Below are 19,607 nucleotides of genomic sequence, written 5' to 3'. Positions count from 1 at the left end.
TGGACATACAACAACGTCTGCAGATCTTTGAGACAGCTCTGGGAGTGGCAGGGTTTGGCCTTTTGATGACCTGATTGACAAATAAATACGAATATGAAATATAAAATTATATTTGTACATGTGAAATTATATTTGTACATATCTGTTGTCAAAGGATAAAGACCCAAACCACTACACCGATCAGAGCCTGCACGCAGTAGGCCAAGCAAGTACTGTAGATCCCTGAATCCCGGCACGTTTTTGTGTGAATTAGTGTGATGGGAATCAACAATTATTTATTGGGTCAGCATTTTATACTTTGTTTAGACTCCACAAACACAAAGTGGACCGAGAGGCACAGAGACATTCCTAGAATGTACAAATCATTAGATGTCTAGATAGGAGAATACAGAGAGAAAGAAGCCATGGGCAGAATGATAGAGAATACTGTACATATGACAGTTAAGACATGACAGTAGTCGAATCGAACTCGGGTCCTCGCGACTTTTTTTTTCTCCTTACCGTGTTAAATAGAAAATGTGCGTGGTTATAATAGGCTACAATTTTGACTGTATAATGATTGTCTAAGACTAAAGGTTCTTAGCCTGTGGATCGGAACCCCCAGGAGGGTCCCCACATGACTTTGAGGGGTCCCAAGGTGACCGGTGACTTATTATAATATTAAAGTACATTTTTTAACCAAAGAAAAAGACCATAAGGCAACTGCATCAGAAGTAATCAACAAACTGAAAAACTGGTCAGACATTGGGCAAATTGTTAAATAATATAAGACAGACGCTATTTTGAAAATAGCTGATTTGTAGATCTGTTATTTTTCACAATAACTATCCGTAGAACTGAGTCAAACAAAAACAAAATCCTACAATTCCAAGTGCTTGTCAGGGTGGGTACGTGTGTGTGTGTGTGTGTGGGGGGGGGGGGGGGGGGAGGTCACGGCCTGAAATGGTTGAGAACCACTGGTCTAAGACAGTGGTTCTCAAATGGTTAGGGCTCAGGTCACCGCTATACATCATTTCATCTACAGCACCCCTTTTCACTCCAGCACCTCATATTCATGACATTTACTTGCGCAAGCAGAGCACGCAAGTACTGCAATCGGCTGGGTATGTCGGTGTTCTCCACCGGCCAATGGGTACGTCTGTGTTTTTAATATTTAATATCATATTGTTCCCTCAAACTTATTTCTAATGGTTTGAGCCTCAATCACCACTCTGATATAACCAGTCCTTGTCATTTATTTCTGGTGCTGATATGCAGATTGTTTGTTTGTTTATTTGTTTATTTTCACATACAAAAATATTTCGGAAATAATACACAAGGTCAATAAAGATGTGAAGGAGAAAGCCTAAAAACCCTCCAGGGGCTTGCAAGTGGCTTCTCCAGGCATGTTTATACCTTCATAGTTGTTTTTGTTTGTTTAAAGAAAAAACAATCATATTGAACATGCAGATCTTAAACATTAGAATACAGATAAAATACAGGGACAGTGAGAGGACGGAAATGTACTGTATAACAAGAAAGAAAGCACAATAGTCAGACAATAAAACCGCTATAGGAGAACATTGAGTACACCAGGTTAATTTAGCAGACCGTATGGGAAGTACTTGGTGGTTAGGAGAAGTGATTTTAGAACCTTCTTGAATTGATGAAAAGACAATTGCCATAGATGTAAACTGTAAAGCAAGGTAGGGAGTTCCATATTTTAGACCCTCTGAAGCCTATATTAAATTGAGATTGAGACGTACGGGCATTTGGAGGTCTGAGGTGATTTGAGTACGTGTTGGATAATCATGAACCTGAGAATTATAACAAAATAGATTATGGAAAAAGGTGGGAAGGGTTTTCCCCAGTGAGCCATGAACAATTTGAAGATGGTTCACTTGGTAAACACTGAGGACACCTAATCGACTAAATAAAGCCAGAGAAGAATGTCTTGGATGTACACAACTTACAGCTCGTTTCTGAAGACGGTATATGGCTCAAGTTTGGTCTGATGAGTACTAGCCAAGACTATATTACAATAATTAATATACGGATAAATCATAGAATAGTATAACATAGTGGCTACCTCAGAGCTGATCAAATGACGGGTTTTAAATAAGATACCAATACTCTTAACAATTTGTAAGATCATTTTTAAGATCATTTTTAGATTATTTAATATTTGAGTCATTATAATACTGATGCTATAGATAAAACCAGGCTTGTTTCCATTCCATGCCAGCTTGTAAAATCAACAATGGCGTACATTGTAAACAAAGTGGAAATGCAAATTTGGAACTGAAGACTGAAGAAGAGGAGGAATTATACAAAGTAGGGTGACATTGATGACATCACGATGAGGACAAAATCAGTTGAGCTGTTCCTGAGAGCAATTTTCATTAAAGCACCTATATGATATGAAAGCCTGATTGTTCAAAATTGATTATTTGTGGGGATAGAAAATGCATATGGGAGCCGCAAAAACACAAAATACATTGAATTTTATGTTATAGGTCCTTTAAGTGCACTTTGACCTTTTCTACAGCATGCATGAGTGCATCGATTGTCTTTTTTTGACCCATTTGTTCTTGCAATTGACACTTCCAACCCTAAAGCATCCAGAAAAGATAGTTTCACATTTTTAACATGTTTGTAAAATATGAAAAAGAAAGAAGGTTTCATCTCTCTCAGCCCTTGAGTTTCTCTCTCTCTTCCTGGGCGACACAGCTGATTTGATCTCCCAGGGAGGAGAAAGATGGCCGCTCATCAACGCTGTACGCCCAGCATCTCTTCATCAGACTGTACACCTGAAAAGTGTTTTATAATTAAAAAAGGCATCAATAGATGCATCGCTAAAAAGCTAATTGACACATTTCACGTCTGTGTGTTGGTTAAAAAATATTGAACATATATTGAAATATTGAAAACATAAACATATATTGAAACATATTATTCAACATAAACATGTATTGAAATATTGAGTATTCAAAAGCGCTTCAACAAAAACCTATCTCCACTACAACATTTTGGTGTGTGTGTGTGTGTGTGTGTGTGTCACAATCTTAAATCTCAAATCTAAAATGAGTGACACAGATGCTTTCCCGGTTTTAATGGGTGAAATACTGCATATTTAAAATGTGATGAGTTTACAGGTATGGGACACATGGGAGTGAACCTATACCTTGGGTGGGCAGATGGGCGGCGCCGGTAGCCTCCAGCTGTCCTTCAGGAGAGTCACAAGATGCTCTGTGATGGACGGACCCTGCATGTCGTTCCCAATGCGCTGCATGTACAGCTGAAACAGCACGATGGACCACACAGCACGTCACACAGGTACGCAGGAGCACTGATATATTTACACACATCACTGTTCATTTCGTCAACTAAAGCTATGAAGAAAAATGATCATCGACTACCCTTTTTCACTGATGAACACTGAATAAAAACCGAGCTATGATGAATAAAACTATGACTATAAATATACTGACAATTTCGCCAACAAATAGGCCTACACATTAAAATATTAGGGACGATCAGGAACTAGTGGAGAAGGGATCCAGTAGAACTAAGAGTCTAAGGGCTGTATTTTGCGTGTCTTAATTACCAGGTCTTATTACTTAACTTAAGACCTGGAGGCGTGGTCAATGCTCTTTGGCCACTCAGAATAGCCAAATGGCATTGATCACGCCTCCAGGTCTTAAGTTAAGTAATAAGACCTGGTACTTAAGACACGCAAAATACAGCCCTAAGAGTGTGCATGTCATGTCACGCTCCAAAAATGTCACGCTCACAACGCGTGAGCATGTAGATCTGCTATCTTCTGCACACAGCTAATTATAAATCAGGCATTATGAGTAAATCAACTGTAGATGTATAGTCGATTTAGTCAACTAAAATGTTGTGATATTTAGTCAACTAAAACTAGAGTAAAACTACAACATTTTAGCTAAAATATTCAAAAAACTATGACTAAAACAAAATCTAGATTTGGCATCAAATTCAGCGCTAATATACTGTAGGCCTACATACTGTATATATGTGATATGGAGATGTAGCGATTTCAATGTAATTTCACCAATGTATTCAGAGTTAACATAATACTCTACTCAGGCTTCTGCTACATATAAGCCTATTCAGTGTTTCCCCCAAAAAGTGGGTAGGCATATCTGATGCTGTGTTTTGGTCCCATACTCGTTTTGGGTTGCAGTTGTTGTCGCAGTAGGAGAAGAGCTCGTGCAGAACCACTCCGAAGCTCCAGACATCTGACTTGTGTGAGAACCTGGACTCAGCGATGGACTCTGGCGCGTACCTTCATCACATTAACACAATTCACACCACAGTAACCGATTAGCAGGAGCATACAGGTCTACAGTATGTTCCCGAATAGCCTCGCGTGGCGGTACTAATATCACTGCGTGGATATTAGTCTCGTCCCTCTCAGTGTTCGATTTCTTTAATTTGAATACTGGGCCATGGATGGTTATAGCCTGGCTCCAGATGAATCAGGTTGGCCGTCACCATTTCCGGCCGTGAAGTCCTCCCACAATTGAGAGGGGGGCGGGAACCCCTTTTGGTGTTTTAAACATTATGTTATAATTTAGCTATTGAAAAATAGCAGATCTACAAGCTCATAGCGCTAAGCGCGCCACTCGGTGGCACGCTATGAGCTTGTAGATCTGCTATTTTTCAATAGCTAAATTATAACATAATGTTTAAAACTAGGTCTGCCAGAAAACTGCCAGAAAACTGTCAGGATTTAGAAGACATTTTATAAATTTCGACGTCAGGCCTAAATGGGTTCATCTCCCTGCATGGGGCAATATGCATTGCAAAGGCAGATGAAGGCTGGCTACGCGAGGCTAGTTAGTCGTTGGTTCTCAAACTTTTTCATGTCAAGGACCACCAAATTGACACTTATCATCCCACGGACCCCCATTTGAAGATGTTTACAGCTAGCATGTGACTCTCCACCACAGTGATGTAAATAGGTTTTCAATGTAATGAGTCTTTTAGATGAGTCCCACTGACATTTTTACAAATTGCAGCATTTAACTCCCATTTAATTGTATATGGTTATAATGTGGTTAATAAAAAACAGTACAGTAGTACAATAGCGCATACTGTGGATGCAGAGGTCATTGTTTTATTGCGTCCCTTAACTATAAACTGCGTTTTGGGATGCAAAATGTACTATTTTAATCTCTGCAAACATTTTACTTTCGAGGACCCCCAGTTTGTCTTGCATTAGGCTACGGACCCCATTTAATGGCATTTCTATCTCTGGGACTCCAAATCATATTGTAAAATCTATGTTAATTTAACTCTGAGAGTGGTCCCTTTAGGTCCATTTGTACACTCTCTGAGTTACAGTCCTATAAGGGTCCATTTGGTCCCTATATCATTTTGCTGGAACTCCCCAGACCCCACTTTGAGAACAACTGCCCTAAGCCCTATATGTTCTCTCAAAACCAAATCTGTTCTAAATCATTTAAGCATAAAGTACCAGAAAATTGGGCTCTCTCCGGGGTGCGTGACTTTGTAGTACTCTTTGTCGATGGGAAGGATCTTGGTCAGGCCAAAGTCAGCTATCTTCACCAGATTCTCGCTGGACACCAGGATGTTCCTGGCTGCTAGGTCACGGTGCACGTAACGCATACTCTGCAGGTACTCCAGACCCTAGGTATAGAGACAGAGCATATATACAATACGTATTTATGTATACCGGTATCTACAAAAATACAGAGGATCCAATCTGTGCTGTACACGTGTTCATCTTTTTAAACAAAGATGAGTTTAAAGTTATACATCATAACATACATTTTAGTATAGTCCTTTTGATACCATGTCCGTCTATGATTTGTCACAACTGTGATTGGCAGAATTCAGTTCAACAAACAAAACCACCAAACCACCAAACAAAACCACCAAGTACTCACCGCTCCAAAAACGAATGCAACGATGTTATCAGAAACGTTATATGTATTAAATTAAAAACACACAAATACATTCCCGATACATTTCCGTTTCCTGCATCGTTTTGGCACCAGTATCGGAGACACTTGTGACTGAAAATAGGGTTCAGACTAAGAGTTGTCAAAAAACTATACGTGGAATGGTTATTTTGAAAAATATACCAGTAATTAAAGTTGCAGTCTCTTAACTTTGGGAAGTCTTCTTTAGACTTTTTGAAGAACAAACCTGTGAATTATGACCACATTTAATTTGTGAATTTAGGTTGTGTCTGTACTTTACAGATCTGCGAGGCGAAGAGCATCATTCGCCTGGTGTTCACGTGATCTCGGTTCTTCTCCATGTAACCCATCAGGCTGCCGTGTGGTACGTACTCCATCACCAGGCTCATGCTGAGGCGGCCTGCACGACACACCAACACACACACCAGCAAATAGTCATTGGTGGGGATGAGGTATAGAAACCGTGTGGGCATTATAGTGAGGACCAATTATAATTTATAATGAAGACGGGTTGAAATTGCGTGACGGTGTCGCTCACCGAAATATATAGCTTTATAGAGCTGCTATTTTCCTGCGAGCTACGCCGAAACGTGAGAGTAAAGCACGCTAGGCTGTCCATGACGTACCCATGCTGTAGCTCACTCCTCTGTATTGGACGATGTAGTCACAGTGCAGCACACTGAGCTATAAGCTATAGGCTGTGACCCGGCCCTTCCTACAGGCCGACCATGCAGCCGCCTGGGGCGCCATGGGGGGAGGGGCGCAAAAACCTCTCAACTCTGTCTGCCCAGTGTCATCCCAGTGCCTCCCCAGTACCACCCCAAAGTCTGCCCAGGGCCTCCCTAGTGACTCCCCAGTGTCTCCCCAGTTCCCAGTGTCCCCCAGTGCCTCCCCAGTGTCCCCCCAGTGCCTCCCCAGTGTCCCCACCAGTGCCTCCCCAGTGTCCCCACCAGTGCCTCCCCAGTGTCCCCCCCAGTGCCTCCACAGTGTCCCCCCAGTGCCTCCCCAGTGTCCCCCCCAGTGCCTCCCCAGTGTCCCCCCCCCAGTGCCTCCCCAATGCCTCCCCAGTGCCTCCCTAGTGCCTCCCCAGTGTCCTCCCCAGTGTCCCCCCCAGTGCCTCTCCAGTGCCTCCCAAAAAAAAGTGCTCAGGACCGGCCCTGAGGCTGTCCATGACGCACCCATGCTGTAGCTCACTCCTCTGTACTGGACGATGTAGTCACAGTGTAGCACACTGAGCGTGTGGATCTCCTTCTGGAAGGCCTCCAACGTGGACGCTTTGTTCTGCTGCAGCTTCTTCACTGCCACCAGCTCACCTGTGTTGTCTCCCAGTGGGTCGTAGCGACACAGCTCCACACTGCCAAAGTTCCCCTACGGAAGAAATAAACACAATAATAATAATAATAATATTATACATAAGAATAATTCAAGCTGCAACTGTCCTTTTTTTCTCATCAGAAAATAGTAATACATTTTCAGGTGAGTCATCAATTTCATCCAATCAGGCGAGAAAGTAACCCCATTTATCAGCTTACATTCCAGTTCCAATTTTGTCTGCTAATTTGTGCACTTGTTATCCCAACTTGAAATTGCATTTTCTGTTCAATGAAGAGCTGGAGTCTGGAGACAGGGAGACCCCTGAACAAACACTCTATAGCAATAATAGATGATATTTGTCAGAATAGAGCTCTATTTAACAGTTATATTAACCAAAAAAGAAAACGTGATCTCTCACTCACACACACACACACACACACACACACACACACACACACACACACACGCGCGCGCGTCAGTATTTCACAGAAGTGAAATAAGTTTGGAATGGATAACTTGTGCTCAGAAAATATCAGTTGATGTTGAAACCTATGGCTGAAACGCTGTGTGTTGACCAATGCTGCCCTCCAGTGGTGTGAAAGGTGTGAAACAATAGTGGGCCGCATACCTTCCCCAGCTGGGAGATATGACGCAGGTGTCTCTCCTCAAACACCAGCTGATGGGCGGAGCTAGGTTCTCTAGTCCAGAAGGTGTCTCTCTGTGGAAGGGGCTCTGCCGCGTGCAGGATCACATAATCTGCCACGACAAGACCACATAAATAAAGCCGTTCAAACTTCAAACCATGCGACCAAAAAGGTAAAAGTTACAGTCATCTAGTCCAGAAGTCCAGGTGTGTTACTTTGAGACCAATTATTTGTTTACAAACATTGGGACTGGGCGCGCGGGTGACTGTTTCATGTAATCAATTCCTAACAGATCTCCAAACCTGTTGTTTTGGGGAGCGCTCGTTTCAGTCCATTCAGTCTCTCTTGTGTGTTGGCAAGTGAGATGCACCCTAGCCCTGGTCCAGTGCTTACAGCGAGTCTCTGAGAAACTCGCTGTAAGCACTGGACCAGGGCTAGATGCACCCTACCCTAGGATACATTTATACTTCAAAGCGCAACAGTATTGCGCACAGAGCACAGCTGATATACAAGCTCACATCGCATCGCGGATGCGACTGTTGTGACTCGTGAGCAAACAAACTAAAATAACTAATTTATGCCGATTTAAATTACAGGTTTAAATCTGACATTTAGGCTATTTAGCCTGTGATTGAAATTATCTGATCAATGACCTGTCTTGCAGTGCTAGCTGCTAGGAGGACATGAAGGGGTCTTTCCATGTGCTTAAAGGGGTTCCAGGACAAGGAAAAAACTAGGAACAGTTTAATAAATGTCACTATGTCACAGTCAGACTAAAACTTTAGCACAGTCAGAATGTATTAAGATTTAAGAATGAGTTATAGATTTAACTCTCTCCCTTATCTCTCCACCTATAGACAGTTGTAGAAGTCTGTACAAAATCGAATCTAGTCACACAACTCTTTTGGAGGTCCCTGCATGGCACAACATATTTTCAGATGAAGGTCCCCGGCTTTGGGGGCCCTTGAAATGAACCACTTTGATTGACTGATTGATTCATTGACAATACAATGCAGAATGGATTGAACCCAAGAAAGCAGTGAAACACTATGGCTTGTTTCCATTGGGGTCCTGAGTATGCAATTCCAGTCTGCTAAATTCAAACTAATTTCAACACAAATCTTGGAAGGGGGTTCCGTGTGGCACAAGATACTTTCAGGGGTCCGTGGGCGAAATATATATAAAATGTGACAGTGGCGTGCACAGATAGACACTAGGGGGTGCTAGAGCACCCCCTGCCCTTTTCCATCTGGACAAATGTGCCATTAAAAAAACAATTCTTGATAAAAAGCTTCTAATATATTATTTAGGCCCCAAAATTTATAAATCTCACACTATTAAGGCAACCGGCCAGTTCCACGTGCTGCACAAGGTGCCCTTTTTTCACTTGATCACCTGCCCCTCTAAATGTCTGTGCACGCCACTGGTCCTTTGAGAAGGTTTGAGAAACACTGGTGTCTAATCTGTGTCTAATGTGTCAGCATGATCTATCTGTCAGTTGATGTGTCTATCGGTATAACGGCAGTACCTGATGTGATGAGACTGTTCAGCTGGCGGATGAGGCTGCGACAGGACGGTCTGAAGGCGGGGCCGTAGTTCATACACTGGCCAATCAGATCAGCCAGCTCCGTCCACTGGGAGGGCGGCAGCTGCGTGCGTCTCTCGTAGAATTCACGCTTCTGCATCAAAGAAGATCCAGGTTGACGAACACTGCTATTGTACGTATACTGTATAAATGCAGTATGAATGCTGTTATTGTACGTATACTGTATAAATGCAGTATGAACGCTGTTGTTGTATGTATAACTGTATAAATGCAGTATGAATGTTGTTATTGTACGGTATGTTATTGTATGGTTTTATAAGACAAACACACTTGGATAGAGGGTGAAGAATTGGAATTGGTAGTTATTTTTTATTTTTTTGTATATAACTTTGTAATGATACTGACGTTTGTGCACAACACTCTTAAAAACAAAGTATTGCATTGTAGGTCCGAGCTGACCGGCCCATTTTCCTTGAGATCAGGATTGGTTTTCAAAGCCAAGTGTATGTTTGCTAGCGCTGCTTTTCTCTTCCGTTCTAGTCCATACATTAATTTAGATTTCTCTAGACACACCAGTAGACAGGAATCGGTGATCGTCTGACTGCACTGGACTAGATTTAAAGTGGTTGAAGTAGGGGATGGAACGATAATCATTATCGTTGAATTATCGTGATAAAATAATAATAATCGTATCGCAGAGATTTGAATTCATCATGAATCTACTCGCTATTTTTGGCGAACGTTCCCAGTGGCATTTTAAGAGTTTTAATCATTTTTATTATGTTAATCACGATAATTTTGGCCACAATAATCGTGACACGTACATTTTTGTATGGTCCCAGACACCCAGCCCTATAGTTTTAAGTAAAGAAAGGCTTTACTCTCTGGAGGTCCCAGCCCAGCAGAGGTGCGTTGCCGTTGTTGAAGATCTCCCACACCGTGGTTCCAAAGCTCCATTTGTCACACTCTAGACTCAGGTTCCCAGGGGCCTCCAAGAGCTCAGGGGCCACCCAGGGAATTCTGTCTGGAAGAACTGAACACACACACACACACACACACACACACACACACACACACACACACACTTTGTTTCCCTTCTTTGGCCTGGTGGAGACAACATTTTAGCACAATTGAGCAACAAATCACCTTACTTTAGCAACTTCAACAGTGCTGAACAATGTCTGCTGTTGATCTTCAAAGCCTGATCCAACCATATAACCCCTCCCACTCAATCAGCTAACACAGGGAAGCTGTCAGAACCTCTCTGCACCTATTTAATCATGTCACACTGCCACCATCATCGGGACAAAAATGTTTGTAGTTTGGGGCTGAATGGGTCATACTACTACAACAGCATCAGAGTGTTTGACATGAGCAACTCACTTTTCCAGGAGGATGCATGTTTCAGTGATTTTTGGAAATTCAGTCCAGAGACCTTCTCTTGAAGGTTGAGCCAAAAGGGAAAGGCCCGCCTCTGAAGGCTTGGATGTGCTGTTGCAAACTTGCATGGTGTGTGTATCATCTTCTCTGGAATAGATTACCTGTATACCTTAGACTTGAGTCCTAGTCTGAAGATATTATGCTCGCTAGATCACGGATTTGTGCGTTATCACTGTATTAAATATATTAAATCAACCGTTATCAGGACGTTGGAATATGGCTAATATGGCCATACTGGCATACTAAACATTGTGGTGTTTTCCCCAGACTGCGCGCATGCAGGGTGCCGTGCAGACTATAGCCTGGTCAAAGACTCCCTCTGCTGTACGTGTAATTTCCAACTCTATTGTCGCCGCATGGAAACTAGGGGCTACTAATATATACTATTCTCTGCCTATCGGGACGTAACTCGGACGGCACTGAGTCGGGTCTGGTGGCCTTCGCACGGCGACTCGCTCATTTTTTCAATGTGAAATCTGTTACTTGGTATTCAGTGAGATGTTTAATCATAAATGACCGATCAGAGAAGAAACATAAGCTACATTTTAATTGGGGGTGATAATTGGACCTGAATGTTGGAAAATACAGGTTCCTCAAAGAGAAGGTGTTTTTTTCTCTCTTTTTATCATTGGCAGATTGTAGATCTACAATCTGCTACGTTGGAACCTTTCTGAAAAACCTTGTGTGAGAATGACTGATTTAGAAGGCATTTGTAGAATTGGCCTCAGGTCGATTAATGGGATAATACTATAAATATGAACGCTACCCTCTCTGTCCAGCCTTGACACGTTGATGCCCGGGTCGCTGAGCTTGATGAAGGGGCATCTCCCCTGAGACGGGTCTCCTTCTCTGGCCAGCAGCACGTTTTTAGCACAAATGTTTCCGTGGACAATGTTCTCCTCCTCCTGTGAAACAATGGGACACACACACACACACACACACACACACACACACACACACACACACACACACACACACACAACGCCATCACAGGCAGTGGTTCTCAACCTTTTTTACGGATCAGGGATCAGGGCCCCCACTTGAATATCTCAAAAGCGCGCTCGTGGCTGGCCCACCTTTGTGACCAATAATGGCTGTTTTTTTTCCCAGAATGATGTAACAATCAATCAATCGATTGTGTTCGTTCTTGAATCAATTGAACTCTGAAAAAACTCACTTTTCAATCTTTAAATGGAAAAGATACGTTTTATTTATTTATTTATTAATTCATTAATTATTTGGGAGGGTCCACTTGCAATATCCTCACGGCCTACCAGTGGGCCCCGGTCCGCATGTCGAGAAACGGTGCTTTAGAAGACGTTTGCAGGCATTGCAGAGAAAGGCTGATGACCTGGAGTGACTGCACACATACACATATATTACACATATATACCCTTAGCACGTATATATCAGAATGGAATAATGCTGTGACTTGTGGATTAATAACCAGTGCTCATGTGACATACCAGATGATATTGTGTGTGTGTGTGTGTGCGTGGGACTGCGTTGAAATCTTGAATCTAGCCTCTAAATTCTAGAAGTTCATACTTAACTATGATATTGGATTATACATCTCTCAACACTCAACACGAGTCTTGAGTCTCTTCACTGTTCCCAGTTTTGGACCCAGTTATAGACTGCTCTGATCTGTCTGTAACTGCAGGGTGAGAACTGAGAAGAGCACCAAACAGTCGATCATCTCACCAGGAAGGTGAGAGCGGAGACGAGCTGCTTAACTACGTCAAGTTTCCAGCTCACTGACACTGATCTGCCCCTCTTCAGGTAGAGGTCCAGGGCCCCACACTTCACAAACTCCTGCACCATGATGTCTGCAACACACACACACACACACACACACACACACACACACACACACACACACACACACACACACACACACACACACAAAGGTCAAGAGTGCGCAGTGTCAGTGAGGTGTGTAACTACATTGTGTACACGTGCGTGTGCTGTGACTGTCGTCACTGCGTCATCCGACTGTAGGTCGCAGATTACTATGAAAACCTGGCTGTCTATATATGTATGAAGATCACAACATTGATCTCATCAAACCCTGGATATCCATAAATGGAGCTGACCTGTTCTGACATTCCATATGTTGATCCACAAAACTCGTCGCAAAGCAACGCTTGCAGAACATAATGGCTATTTGCACAAAATGTTCACCTGAGAATAGGGACGCTGGCACTGAAATGGTTTCTGAACCAGCCGATTGGGACCATACGCCGGTGTGTCGCGCAGTGAAATGAACTAATCTGCAATCTCAGCACAATCTCAGCACTCTCAGCAAACGATCAATGCTGGCCGGGAGTTGAACAGGGGACACGCTTAAGTAGGAATTTTGCGCCCATTCTTAAGCCCTAACCACACCAAAGGGTCAAGACGGTTTTAGCGTTGTCCCTGAGGTGTGATATGTCTTGTTGCACGTTGACCCACGTTGACCCTAGTGATTCAACGCATGGAATTAAATGGCCCAAACCACACCAAAAGGTCAAGACGTTTTTAGCGTTAACAATTATTCCCTTTAATGATTCCAAATAATGAATAGCAAACATTATCACTATCACTAAACGATCACACCCTGCAAGGGAACTTCAGTTTTCAGCTTCACCCAGCTGAGTGCTGCTCACAGGGGAGCACAGAGGGGCGAGCAGTCCTAGACAGGCTCACAAAACATTTAGCTTTTGCCGCTCCAATTCATGCATCATGGTGCAACGTTAACACAGTACATCTAGGAACAAACATATGCCAAAAATAGCAGATCTAAAACATAACGCATTGCGCAGATGTAGTATAGATCCCTGGGGAGACTCTGGTCAATGTAGTATAAAGGTTTTAAGTGGTTAAAACAATAGGATGTGCAGGTACATTCTGGTACAGTCGGTTCCTTACTTTTGGGTCCGTGGACACTGATACCGTAGACGAGAAGAATGTGTTTGTGAGAAATCTGGCTCATCATGCTGGCTGCTTCAAAGAAGGACTGAAGAGAAAGATGTCTCATTGTCATGGCCATTGAAAATGATAATGAACTACAGTCAAATGAATGCTTGATTTAGTCATACATCAGTGTCATCTATTCTACGTCATCATGTATACGGCGATGAAGTATAAACCAGGCTTTACACGTTGTGCTGTATGTATACTGTGGTTAACTCATCAAGTTAAAGCAACATTACACTTACACTTTGGTAGAGGTTTGTGTTGTGTAGTTCTATTAATAACAGCTTCGCAAGGCTGCTCACTTATGGGAGTTGACGCCCCCTGGCGTAAACACAGAAGCACTACAAATAAACTCACAGACTTTAGGCTGGGACTTTAGACGTGATGACGTTGAAGACCCCGCCCGCCGGGTGCACTTATAAGCGTCCCTCAGCGTCACGTCTCCATTCGTTTTTCTCTTCTCACGTGTATAACACGGCGCTACGAAGTCTCCCTCACGGATGAGTATCTGATTTATTTCCACAAGGACGAGAAGCCTTCTCGGTACCGCGGAAACTGCTTATCCCAGAGGCTTCAAGAGGAAGAAAGTCGGTGAGTCCACTTTCTTTAACTAAGTTAACATTAACTTGGAGGTAATTCAGTCCGTTAGTGGCTCGCGGCCCTAGCTGGTTTCCTTATTACCTGTGTGACGGTCTGTACCGTGGCTAGCAACAGCCAGGTTTCTGCTTCCACACAAACCTTCGCGGACCTAAAGGTCTCGAACGTGTGATGAGCCAGGAGCGTTACACAACCCTTCCTTGGTTTCCACACGTGTGGCGGCTTAGCGGTGGCTACTAACAGCCCGCTCCAGCCACACACTAATAAATTATTCTGTCTCGAACGTGTGAGAAGCCGGGAGCGTTACGCAACCCTTCCTTGGCTTCCACACGTGTGGCGGCTTTAGCGGTAGCTACTAACAGCCCGCTCCAGCCACACACTACGTCCGCGGCTCCTCCAAGCCCCCGACGGTGATTTGAGCAGCATCATTTATTCTGTTTGAGCTTTCACGTTGGGTGACGGTCTGATAAAGCTATCTTAGCTTTCTTTCAGCTTCCACACATACGTCCTGTGGCTTTCATAAGCCCGCGACCGCGTGGCCCTCGAACGTGTGTGCGACTGTGCGTGTGCGTGTGAAGAGCTAGAAGCGGTGCAACCCTTTGTTAGCCTCCACACGTGCGGCGGCGTTAGCGGCGGCTACTACATAGCGGTGTTTACTAACAGCCCGCTCCAGCCACACACTACGTCTCGCGGCTCTTCCAAGCCCGCGACGGTGATTTGAGCAGCATAATTTTATTCTGTTTAAGCTTCCACGCTGTGTGACGGTCTGATAAAGCGATCTTAGCTTTCTTTCAGCTTCCACACATACGTCCCGTGGTTTTCATAAGCCCGCGACCGCGTGGCCCTCGAACGTGTGTGCGTGTGAAGAGCTAGAAGCGGTGCAACCCTTTGTTAGCCTCCACACGTGCGGCGGCGTTAGCGGCGGCTATTAATAGCACGCCCTTTTCAAGCCCGCGACGGAGTGGTAACCTAGGCAGGATATAGTAATATTTCTGTTTGGCCACCACTTTGTGTGACGTCTCTGATGTGTGACGTCTCTGATAGAAGCTAACAATAGCTCTATTCTCAGCTTCCACACGCACTGGCGTCCTATGCGGTGGGTGGCAACACCCACTGCATCACTGTAACGTGACGACCTACCAACTCGGCGCCTACAGGCACACAGCCTTGTAGAACTGGTTATTGGAATTTGAGGTTACGTACGTAACCCGGGTTCTTAAACCAGCGAGCCTTGTTCGTGGCTTGTTTGTCCACGTATTTCTTGGCTTTACAAGAAAAAAGTGACGATCCATTTGCAGCAGCTAGAGATAGTCCTGTCCTAGCTTCCACTTACGTGGCTGCCTACTAACCTGAACAGCACTTAGTGATAATACTGTTTGGTTTCCACGCTGTGTGACGTCTCTGATAGAAGCTAACAATAGCTCTATTCTCAGCTTCCACACGCACGTGGCGTCTTATGCAGTGAGTGGCAACACCCACTGCATCACTGTAACGTGACAACCTACCAACTCGGCGCCTACAGGCACGCAGCCTTGTAGGACTGGTTATTAGAATTGGAGGTTACGTACGTAACCCGGGTTCTTAAACCGGCGAGCTTGTTTTGTTCACGAATTTCGTGGCTGCCTGCTAACTCGGCCCCTCTTGCCTCGTTTTTGCTTCCACGTGCATCTTAGCTTCTAAGATGTCTGAGTCTCCGACCAAGGCCCGTCGTCGACGCCGTCGCGCCCTAGCAGACGCGGCCCACGCCGCTGCAACATCTATTGCACGGAGGGCCTACAACAACGCTCTGAGACAAGGAGCCAGGCAGTGGTCCGCCGACATGGACGCTCCACTCCCCGACGCCCCTGACGTTGTCATTCTCGCGGATGACAACGCAGACGTGGTGCAGGCTCCAAGAGTGGACAACGCTGAGATGGACTCTGGGGAGTCCTCACCTCAGGACTCAGCATCCTCCTACACCTCCGATGAGGGGGAGGATGATGAAGAGAGCAGCGACGAGGGCGACGCCGAGGTGGCAGAGCCACCTCCGGTCGTCATGGCCGCTCAAGCGGCCGTTGTCGCCGCCCCCATTGCAGCGCTAGTTGCTGCTGGAGTTGCATCGGCCGACACCGTTGCAGCTCCGACGGCTCCAGCTGCTCCGGCTGAACCGCAGCTCCACTATGACAACACTGACATAGTCGATCTGTTCAAGAAGGCCACGATCCGCTGTGGTCTGGTCTGGCCGGCCAGTCTTGAACCTCCGGTGGCTAAGGACACCCTATGCGAACAGTTTCGCAAGAAGATTCGAGGCAACCCAGCGAAGTCCCAGGCCAAGGCTGAGATCCCCGTCGATGACGGGTTCCTGAAATCCCTCATGCTATCCTGGGGACAGCCTTACTCGGCTTCCGCCTCCCTGGGCGGAGGCATGAAGCTGCTGGACTGCGCGGGACAACGGCAGCTTGGCCTCGAGGCCATGCCGCCGATGGACAAGTCCTTTGCCGGATGGCTCATGGGTGTCAACCCCAATGTCTTCCACGAGGACCCGGACTTCTCCTTGCCTTCGGACAAGGACGACTCCAAAATTAATAAGGCTGCCTATAAGTGCGCCTCAACTGCGGCCAGAGCACTGAACGCCGCGACCCTTCTGCAAGGGTCCGCGTCTCATGTCCTGTTGGAAGCGGGAGACGAGCCTACCCCCGACCACATGGCTGAATTGAGGCGCCTGCACCTTGAGCTCCTCCGTCTCACTCAGGCCCAGACGGAGATGGTGGGCGGAACCATGGCGAGACTCCTGGTCCTCGAGAGGGCCAGGTGGCTGGAGCTGTCCCCCAAAGTGGGACGTACCCCTCTGAAACAGAAAGTTTCCACATCGACACTCTTCGCGTCCATGCTCGAGGAGATGCGCTCCCGCGACGGACAGACGAAGAATGACACGGAGGTCATCGGCGCCTGTCTCCCGGCGTCTGGAGCACGACCCAAGCAGGCTCAGCCCTACAGGCCGACCTACGGGCGCACCATGGACAGGGACGCTCGTTCCAGGTCCAGGAGGAGCGCCTTCAAGGTCCCCGCTGCTCAGAGGGCTCCGTCAGCGGCGTCCTCAGCTTCCCGCCCACCTCGCAGCCGCAAGAAGACCGACAGGCCCAGGCGCCCCTCGGCTTCTCCGGCCGGCGGCCCCCGCAAAGGGGCCAGGGCAAGAGGGCCACCTGGCGGGAAGGCGAAATGACCAGACCTGCCCCACGGGGAGACATCGGACACTGTCTCCCCCACCCTTCCCCGAGTTTCTCTGAAGCGCAGCATAGTGGCCACGGGCCTCATGCCGGAAGCGCTTGGTGTAGGCGGAAAGAGGACTTGTTTCTTGGAAATAAATGTCTCTCCAGTTTTTTCCGTGCCACCACTTTTCTTAATAAAGCAGTGTTCTCTACTGGAAACCGGTCTTTTGAATCGTCACTCGAAACTCAAGGGGATGGGCCAGCAGCCCGGGCCCTCGAGAGGGCCCAGGGCTGTCGGCCGAAACACAAGTGTAACTGCCGTGGTCACAGCCCCAGAGCCCCAGGTCCATATTGCAGGACAGAGGCCCCAGGCCCGGGTTCTGACCGAAGGGGGCGCCGCTCCACCACAAAAAGGTCCAGAGCTGGCTTCAACCCCTCTGGCACTGTGTCTACAGGAGTGGAATCGTTGTGGTGTTCATCCGTGGGTGTTGAACACCATCTCGAAGGGTTACAAACTACAGTTTGCCAGAAGACCTCCCACTTGTGGGAACGTTCTCGCAAGCGAGTGGTCAGGCAGCCGAGGTTCTCCAGGGCGAGATAACGTCTCTCTTGGAGAAGAAGGCTATACGTGTGGTGCCCTTGGAGCAGAGCAACACCGGGTTTTACTCCCGCTACTTTCTCGTGAAAAAGAAAGGGGGGGGCATGCGGCCCATTCTAGACCTACGGGCTCTGAACGGCTATTTGAAAGCGTTTCGCTTCAAAATGCTCACGAGCAAGGCTCTGCTGCGCATGATGCGTCGAGGGGACTGGTATACAACTCTCGATCTCAGAGACGCGTATTTCCACATTCCCATCTACCCACCACACAGAAAGTTCCTGCGGTTCGGCTTCAAGGGACAGATATACGAATATCTGGTCCTTCCGTTCGGACTGTCACTGAGTCCAAGGACTTTTGTGAAGTGTTCAGCATAAATTACGCCAAGAGTGTGTTGGTGCCGACGCAATCGATAGATTACATAGGCATGACGTTGAACGCTGTGTCTTTCACGGCGCGTCTATCCGACGAGAGGATCCGCTCTTTTCAGTCGTGTCTGGCGCTGTTTCGGACGGGCAACAGGGTCCCGTTCCGAACCTGTCAGAGATTGGCGGGTCTCATGGCCTCTGCAATATCCGTTGTTCGGCTAGGCAGACTGTACATGAGACCATTTCAGAGGTGGATGCAGTCACTGGGTGTAAGACAACACCGTTGTCATCATCTTGTGACCGTGTCGGTGGGTTGCTTCGAGGCATTACGCCAGTAGAGAGGCGCTCAATTCCTCTCGGAAGGCGTGAGTATGGGGATGGTCGTATCCCGGAAGGTACTCACGACGGACGCCAGCCTGTCTGGGTGGGGTGCCACCCACGAAGGCAGGACGGCCAGGGGGGTATGGAGTGGCAGCATCAGGTCTGCCCACATAAATTACCTGGAGCTGATGGCGGTAATGTTGGCATTACAACATTTCGAACGTTTCATCAGCGGTTCCCATGTCCTGGTCAGGACGGACAACACAACTACGATGTGCTATATCAACAAGCAGGGGGGCCTACGGTCCACCAAACTGCATGCGCTAGCACACAGACTGACGTTATGGTGCGACGAGCACCTTCTTTCAGTCAGAGCCTCCCACATTCCGGGACTCCAGAACACGGGAGTGGATCTGTTGTCCAGGGGCCGATACCTCTATGCGGCTTGGTCACTGCACAAAACAGTGGCCAGACAGTTGTGGGAGAGGTTCGGCGAGCCACGGGTGGATCTGTTTGCGTCGGAAGAGAACAGCAAGTGTCCTCTGTTCTTCTCCATAGCAGGGACGGCTCCGCTAGGTTTGGATGCCTTGGCGCATCGTTGGCCCCAGGGCCTACTTTATGCGTTTCCCCCGTTGTCTCTCATCCTTCCCACGCTGGAGAGGGTGAGGACACAGCGCCTGTC

General features: G+C 46.5%; 1 protein-coding gene across 2 annotated transcripts in view; it reads right to left on the bottom strand.

Annotated features, from left to right (window-relative positions):
- Positions 1 to 1,313: 1,313 nt before the first annotated feature.
- Positions 1,314 to 19,607, bottom strand: part of jak3 (Janus kinase 3 (a protein tyrosine kinase, leukocyte)) — a 36,592-nt gene continuing 18,298 nt past the window's right edge. For both annotated transcript variants that reach the window (XM_083766359.1, XM_083766358.1), the window contains 12 exons: positions 13,809 to 13,896; positions 12,603 to 12,727; positions 11,665 to 11,803; positions 10,340 to 10,491; positions 9,441 to 9,591; positions 7,897 to 8,024; positions 7,133 to 7,322; positions 6,230 to 6,354; positions 5,486 to 5,658; positions 4,174 to 4,291; positions 3,164 to 3,277; positions 1,314 to 2,789 (listed from right to left, as the gene is read on the bottom strand). In XM_083766359.1, coding sequence (XP_083622485.1) covers positions 2,670 to 2,789; positions 3,164 to 3,277; positions 4,174 to 4,291; positions 5,486 to 5,658; positions 6,230 to 6,354; positions 7,133 to 7,322; positions 7,897 to 8,024; positions 9,441 to 9,591; positions 10,340 to 10,491; positions 11,665 to 11,803; positions 12,603 to 12,727; positions 13,809 to 13,896 — 1,623 coding nt within the window. In that variant the 3' untranslated portion in view covers positions 1,314 to 2,669. The remainder of the gene's footprint in view (positions 2,790 to 3,163; positions 3,278 to 4,173; positions 4,292 to 5,485; positions 5,659 to 6,229; positions 6,355 to 7,132; positions 7,323 to 7,896; positions 8,025 to 9,440; positions 9,592 to 10,339; positions 10,492 to 11,664; positions 11,804 to 12,602; positions 12,728 to 13,808; positions 13,897 to 19,607) is intronic.

This window comes from Protomyctophum parallelum, assembly GCF_964188405.1.
Source record: "Protomyctophum parallelum genome assembly, chromosome: 6".
NCBI lineage: Eukaryota > Metazoa > Chordata > Actinopteri > Myctophiformes > Myctophidae > Protomyctophum > Protomyctophum parallelum.
The sequence above is the reverse complement of the archived record's forward strand: the minus strand, read 5'-3'. Positions and strand labels throughout refer to the sequence as shown.